Genomic DNA, 7974 nt, shown 5'->3' on the forward strand with positions numbered 1-7974 from the left:
AGTATGCAATCTAAGAATCTAACAAATATTAGGGACATTCATAGCAAAAAGGAAAATTTACACATCTTCTGTTGCACGTCTACAATCTGCATTTGCTTTTAAATTGTAGACCTATGTCAGTGGAAACCAAATTCAAAAGAAAGGTCAAATACACTTTTCCTCCCTTCCCTTTTCACTTGATACAAAAAGACCCTTACATTTCAATATACAGTACTTCTGACCCCCCTTATCCAAATTGGGATTAATTATTCCAGGCTATTAACCAAACGATCCCTAAGTTAAAAAATTTATATTTACTTAAGAAGCTGGAATAATTGTGTTGTGTGTGTGTGTTGGGGGGGGGGGGGGTTGCAGAAATTTGACAATAATTGATGCTTGCTTCCATTTGTTTTTTTGTGTTTCTTATGTAGGGAAGTCAAATTGTTTTGTTGGAATATTTAATTTAAAATAAAGTGTTCATTAGTCCAAACTAGACGAGCGATGTATCATAGAGTTTTCACGAGTTGATTAGTCTTAGTTGAGTTAGATTCATTTTTGGATTTAACTTTCACTTCTCTTGAAAAATAAAGGCACACAATTTGGTGCGATTGGAGGCAATGCGTGTTGTAATACAATAATATGTTGTTTGTTGAAGGGTTACTTGGATTATTGTAACAAGAGAAGGTCGCAAACCTCTACATAAATAGCGGTCGAATTTAATGTTTATTTTTTCTATTCAGTATACATAGATTATACAATAATTAGGCATCATTATACATAAATCATAAATATATAATACATCAACCGGCTATTTTAAGTTTAAGCGCTTGGGTAGATGACTATTTAAGTTAATTGTTCTCTGTGGTCGTACACATTGATTAGTTTGGACTTTAGATGGAGTACCATATTATTTCATCTAAATAGTTGGTGGAAGTAATGAGCAAAGAAAGATCTTAGATACATTAATATGTTATTTCCTATCTAACATTCTTATTTTTGCATGCAAATGAGATTGTTAACTTCCACCATCTGTTAAGATTATTGGATGAAGAAAGACATTAGATACTAACAATGATCAACTAGAATTTAGCATAACTTGATCCAGAAAGTACAACAAAAGTTCTCTTCTAATTCAACATTTCACCATCCCTTCTTTCTCTAAGGAAGAGAAAGAAAAGAATGAGTTCAACACTAACAGCTCCAATTCAAAACTCATGTAGCCCATTTCTCAAGGTGGTCTCAGTCATTCTGGCTAGCCATTTTCTGCCGGCAACTGAATGACAAAAACAACCTTTAGAAATGAGCATAAAAGGCGTGTATTAAGCTCCCGCTATGCGCGGGATCCAGGGAAGAGCCAGACCACAAGGGTCTATTGTACGCAGTCTTACCCTGCGTTTTTGCAAGATGCTGTTTCCACGGCTCAAACCTGCGACCTTCTGGTCACATGGCAATAATTTTACCAGTTAAATCAAGGCTTCCCTCCAAGAAAATTGAGCATATGCTTCTATATTTCCCCTAACTCTCCTGTTAACTATGTTATGTTATTACCATTCTACTGCACTGCACCTAAAGATTTGCTAGCTGAAGATGATATCAAGCAAGAGCTCATTCATCAAAGATGCAAAGACTTCAATTTCCAACTCCAAAATCACTTCTTGCTTCTCTAAATCTGTGTTCTTCCACTCGCCTCGGCTTTCAATGTCCCGAATATAAGCCATCCTGTTTTCTCGCACCTTCCAATCTAACAGTACCTCAATTGGTTTCCCATTTATCCAATCTTTTGCTACTTGCAACAGCTTGTTATTGAGTGCATCACCTTTTGTTAGCTCTTCTGAATGTTCACTGGCATTGAGAATTCTCCCTTTAAAGAAATCCAACAGTAATTCCTCTGCCTTTAGTTTCATGTTATAAGATGGCAATGAGGCTTTCAATTCTTGAACCAAATCTAATGCTCTGCTTTCAACTGTCTGTTTGTCCTCTTCTTTTTCTTGTTCCTCAACTTCAGTTTCTGAGGTATTTGTGAGTGGGGATTCACTCTCTGATTCTGAGGATACAATTCGTTTCTCTAAGTTTAGTGGTTCCAGTTGAGTGAGACACTCGAACCTTTGGATTTTCTTCATGAGTTTTTTGGTAGTTCCTGTTACAAAAATATTTAAGATTTTCTGTTAGAAGGGAATAAATTTTGCATTATTCTGTAACACAAATTGATTAGGGATTTACCTTCCACACGAGCTAATCTATGCTGGAAAGGTGACGAGACCTCGTCTTCATCACCAAATGGACAATCCAGTATAGACACTGGACTACACTGTTCTTTTTCTTCATTTGGCCAATGTTTCTGCACATAACAATGACAATTAAGAAATCTTTGAGGATTATTTTGAACATTAAACGTGTACAATATCAAATATTGAATGCGAAAAATATTACTCCATTTGTCTCAAGTTACGTGATACTTTTCGTTTTCAAGATTCAATTTCTTAATTTTGACATGCATTTTGATATTTTTTGTTTTTTGAAATAAAAATTACATATTTGAAAACTACGTAAAAAAATACTACTATAAGTTACAATAATAAATAATTTAAAATATTTAAAAGGTATATGAAAAAATATCGGGGTCAAAATAATAATTCATTTGACTCTTGAAATCTAAACGCTTTCACATAAATTTGAACGGAGGGAGTACTATAGCTACATTTTTTTAGTTATAAAACAATGGAAGATAAAATAAAAAGAAATGATCAAACAAGTAGGGGGCTACAGATCCAGCATATCTCTTATTATTGATTTTGTTCAGTTGTTCTCCAGGCAAGACTAACCCGTATGGCCCCCTACCCTTAGATATAATGTCAATAAATTACATAAATGTTGTGTCAATAGAGTTCAGACACTTGAATTTTGATAGTTCCACTTCAATGGGACTGTCTGGCATCAGTGAGAATGCGTGACTGGGGAAATCTCACTTTCTAAAAAAAAAAAAAAAAAAATCTATTTTCACAGATTCGAGCCGTGAAAGCAGGCTACTAATGCTTGTATTAGAATACACTGTCTAGATTATATCCCCAAGGATGTAGCCCTTTTTCGAACCTTACGTAAACACAAAATATTTTATGCATCGGAGTGTATATTTTTTTTCCAGAATATAATTAATATTAGTAGTACTTTAAAATAGATTAAAATTTTGGTGTCTGAGATTTAAAAAGTTCCCAATCTCCTGAGTAATATCTTGAAAAGGGTGTAAATAAATAGTGCACATAGGAAAGATGTGGTCAAGCTTTGTTATTAGGAAGTCAACTATTCTCCAGGGATGTTTCTACCGTAAGCAAATGGACACAAACTCCTAAGACAATTTCGAATTCGTCATAAGTCAACTTCACTACTAGACAAAGTATGTGACTTGTGTCTACCCATATTTATATTATTTTCAAATCCCTAACTAAAATGTTTTTTTTTGGTTTCTCTATCGGTGTTCGGTACTCGTATTGGAGCATGACTATATTCGGATTTGCGCCGTGTAGGGCCTCATTCGAGGGGTAGCGCTCCCTATCATAATTTTTCCGTACTCATAATTCGAACCCGAGACCTCTAATTAAGAGAGCAACAGTCTCATCCACTTCACCACATCATTTAGTGTTACTAAAACGTTATTTTATATTGAGTCCCAACTAATATGATATCGTTTATAGAAGTTCTTATTATAAGGAAAAGCACATAACCAATATTTGAGCTACCTAGCGTAAAGATAGACGGTGAAATGGAAATATTAATGTTCCCACATGCTAATAAATATTAATGTTTGTAGCAGTTATACGTCCAAACAAACCAAACTATCTATCACCTTTTTCCTCTTTCCTTTTACGCGCAAGGATATGCAAGTTTTTTAAAACATACCCTACACACGACCGACACAAGTTCAATGTGATAGAAATCACATCTTCTCATATTTTAGCTTGCTACAAATAAAAAATAAAATAAAGGACCCTACAATATTATTATTCACAAAAATTAAAGAGATTTTTATATACACAAACAATCTAAGTAGTTTTTATTGATGAATTAATTAGGATTTAATTAAATCACTCGAACTCTTAATACTACAAAAAATTGTAATCTCTTGACTACTACGTTGTACGTACTCCATCATTTAGTAAAGCACCTTCACTCATGACTGTTAGGTCCTGGGTTCGAGTCACGCTTGAGGGGAAGTGTGGAAACACTATATATTCTCCTAATTTGGGAGGGAATTTTTTTTAAAAAAAATCTTCTTGTAAAGGAGAGTTTGCATATGAGTCACTAGATATATATATTGGTTCAGGGCCAAAAATGCCCTTGAACTATTTGAAATAGCTCAAAAATGTCCTCAGTTTGTTTTTGGTACCAAAAATATCCCTGCCGTCTATATTTTGGACCACAAATGCCCTTAATCCGTTAGTCTTGCCCTTGAAGGTGACATGGCAGTCCAACTTGGTTAGACTTGCTTACATGGACATCCACCTAAGCAATCCAACATGGCAAAATTACTCTTTCGGAAAATTTATTTTTCTGGATTTTAAAAAAAATACAAAATCAACACTTATTCAGAAAAAAGTAAAAAAATTCGGAAAAATTATTTATTTCAGAAATTTTTATTAAATACAAAATCAACACTTATTCCGAAAAAAATAAAAAAATTTCGAAAAAATTATTTTTTCCGAATTTTAAAAAAAAATACAAAATCAACACTTATTCCGATAAAAGTATAAAATTTTTGAAAAATTATTTTTTCGGAAAATATTTTTTCCGGAATTTTTTATACTTTTTTCGGAATAAGTGTTGATTTTGTATTTTTTTTAAAATTCGAAAAAATAATTTTTCCAAAAAAATAATTTTGTCATGTTGGATTGCTTAGGTGGATGGCCATGTAAGCAAATCTAACACAGTTGAACTGTCATGTCACCTTCAATGGCAAGACTAACGGTTTAAGGACATTTGTAATCCAAAATATAGACGGCAAGGATATTTTTGGTACCAAAAACAAACGGAGGGCATTTTTGACCATTTTCCGTATATAATAATATAATTATTGTATACTAGTATAATATATGACCGAAACTAACTACCCCTACAGTCCTACTAAATCAGAGAATAAGAAAATGACACTTCATACCTGGTTTTATGTAGGAAATAAAAAATGTAGTAATCCGCTGTCTCGACTTCCACAAAGTTAATAGTCTACATAGATAGCCGTAGATCCCGCAAAGTGACAACAACGTAGCGGGATCTGCGCCGTTTGATCATCCAACTGTAAATTTGTTGTCAGTGTCGAGAAGCATGCAATTCAACCCTGAAATACCCCGCACGTGTACTCTCCAGGGCTACCCCCAGTAGTTCCACCTATATTTGCTCCTACCATATCGCTGTGAAAATTCATTTCTCTAGAAAATTCTCCTTTTTTAAAATGTAATTCAAATTTCTTACACCCCAATTTTTTTTACTATATTTCAAAATTTTGAATTCACCACGCTTTAATTATACCTTGAGAATACAACTTTATTTTAACTTTTCTAAACTCAACAAACTATTACACCCCCTCATAATTACAAAGTGTCTAATATTTTAATTACTCATCATGTTCAAAATTTTAAAACAATGTTCTTACCGCTACTATGTAAATTCAAACTTGAACCTGGCAAACTTACTATACCGCTACTATGTAAATTCAAACTTGAACCTGGCAAACTTACTATGTAAAAGAAAATTTTCTTCTGCTAAAAAATATATGGGTAAAATATTGATGATAATATTTTCATTCACAATAGCTTCTTCTTCTCGTGCTTTGCCGTTCTTTTCGAATAGATAATGCAAGTAATATGCTTTACTGTGCTTTAAAAGTCGTGAACAGAAAAGTCATAATTTCACAATTTAAGTTCCCGTATCACAAAATCAATTACGTAAAAATATATCGTTGTAACTGATAATGCAAGTAATATGATACTCCTTGAAATAAAAGAATAGAAAACATGAAATTAGAGAAAAATAAGACAAAAATTAAAAAGAAATGTTAGGAAAAAAATAAAGCTAACCTTTTTGCTAGGAGAGTTGGTAATGCTACCGTGACTGCTTACAGTTGAGTCTGGTGAATCATCACCGGTAGTTGCGCCAACTTTTTTGCTGTTGATCACCTTCTCCGTTCCTAAGCTCTTCGAAGCTACGACGTTGTTTTCAGTCTCCGTCGAATTAACCTCCGAATTACCACTTGAAGTTTGCAGTGAATTATTATCACTTGAAGCTGTGAAATCACTATCTGACCAGCTGTTACTGTTACTTTTATTCTTACTTTCACTCACACTCACACTCATTGAGCTATTTGAATCGCCGGCGGTTATGGCAGTTAAAACCGGAGAAAAAACCGGCGGTTTTAGTTCTTCCTTATCCAACCGGTTGAATGACGTCCACCAGTAGATCTCCTTGTGATCGCCTCTCTTCCAGAAGCTTCTTTTCAGCTTCCGAGACAAACTCCTCGGAAAAATTGTCTTCATCATCGGCTTCTTCTTCTTCTTCGACGGCGAAGAAGACAGAGGAGACCTCACTCCGGCAAAAGGGAGGTGTTTCACGGCGTTGATCACCGCTACAGACGCTTTCTGAAATGCAGAAACCGTCGCCGACGATGGCGTTGGTTTTGGCCGGCTTTTGAGTAATGATTTAGCACTTTTCATGTACGGCGGCGGCGGTGCTGGTTGATACTTGTTCTTCAAGTCGATTTCGAGAAGAAATCGAACCGTAGTGCAACATTGCCAGCGAGGATATGATCGGAAACCGCTCGATGAGCATGAACTCAAGTCATCTAACAGGTAATCTTTCAGCATCAATTGTTTTGGTAATGGTTTCATCAATTTCGAATCCATAATCAAACAGTACTAAAGTAAAACACTAGAACTTTTTTTCAAACTTTAACGAACAACTTGAAGAGCCGAAATTTGAAATAATATCAGAAAGAGAGAGAGAGCATTGAATTAGAACGGACAGAATGCAAGTTTTGTGAGAGACACAGAAAGCTCATTCAGAAAGCTGTAGCATTTTGCAGCTTTTACTGATTGATAACAGTGTAAATATTGAATGAAAAATTTAAGACACTAAAAAAGGGGGCCAATGGGTGGTGAAATAGAGAGGCAGCTTCTTAAAGCTAAAGTTGAAGATCTCAAGAAAATGATATAAAACAATTGGCTATCACTGGCAAATAAGGGGAGTTTTAGCAGTAAGAAAGAACAAGAAATGGAAGTAGAAGTAGAAGAAGAAGCATGGATGCTTCTTGTAGAGGTTTTTTGAATCTCAAGTTTGATTAAATTAATGGGTTTAAAGATTTGTTTTTGAGTTTGAAATTAGTACTTAATAATCGGAGTTTAATACTTTAATTAATGGAATTAGCTGGTTTTGAGATTTGATTGCAAATCTCGGCCTGTTAGACTTGGGACTGACCACTGGTTGACCTTGTTAGATTAGAATATTTCAATATTATGTGGATTTTAATCACGCGCTCTCGGTTGTCCAGCGCGTGCAGCGACTATTCTGCGTGGCATTAAATGTCTACTGATGAAATTGCTGGAATTGTTTGCACTATTTTGCGTTTTGAGAACATGGAGGAAATTTGCACTAATTGATGGAAAAAAGAAGTTGATAGGAGTACATATTATGCTCTGAGTTTCAGTTTAACGCTTAGGCCTTAAAATGAGAACAAATTTATGCGATCAAATTGTTTATAATTGATACCTAAGTATAATTTGGTGATCTAAAAAGATGGGAAATATGCTGAAACCAATAAAATATGTTATAAACAATTATAACGGTGAAATGTTGATTAGCTTGAGCGCTTCTCGGTTCTTTTAGCAGATACCTATTATCTTGAAATATCACGTGAATGAGTAATTCTACTCACTAAAACTTAAACAAATAAGGAAATATCATATAGTGTCTTTTGTGATAAAATCTAGAGAGAATCACACCCCAAAAGCTAGC

The 7974-nt window shown here is 34.4% G+C and overlaps 1 protein-coding gene across 1 annotated transcript; it reads right to left on the reverse strand.

The window, feature by feature from the left end:
• Positions 1-1454: 1454 nt before the first annotated feature.
• LOC107766122 (uncharacterized) lies at positions 1455-7276 on the reverse strand. The gene is made up of 3 exons (XM_016584855.2): positions 6045-7276; positions 2200-2317; positions 1455-2116 (listed from the first exon to the last, which is right to left on the reverse strand). The coding sequence occupies exons 1-3, from the start codon at positions 6864-6866 to the stop codon at positions 1557-1559; spliced, it is 1500 nt and encodes a 499-aa protein (XP_016440341.1). The 5' UTR covers positions 6867-7276; the 3' UTR covers positions 1455-1556.
• Positions 7277-7974: the final 698 nt, after the last annotated feature.

This window comes from Nicotiana tabacum, chromosome 23 (genome assembly GCF_000715075.1).
Source record: "Nicotiana tabacum cultivar K326 chromosome 23, ASM71507v2, whole genome shotgun sequence".
Taxonomy (NCBI): Eukaryota; Viridiplantae; Streptophyta; class Magnoliopsida; order Solanales; family Solanaceae; genus Nicotiana; species Nicotiana tabacum.

Excerpts from the sequence above, each read along its gene's own strand:
- LOC107766122 (XM_016584855.2), bottom strand. The coding sequence starts at position 6,866 with ATGGATTCGAAATTGATGAAACCATTACCAAAACAATTGATGCTGAAA. Across the intron at positions 2,318-6,044 it reads CCAACTCTCCTAGCAAAAAG|AAACATTGGCCAAATGAAGA; the intron begins GTTAGCTTTATT and ends TGTTATGTGCAG. Across the intron at positions 2,117-2,199 it reads TAGATTAGCTCGTGTGGAAG|GAACTACCAAAAAACTCATG; the intron begins GTAAATCCCTAA and ends TTTTTGTAACAG.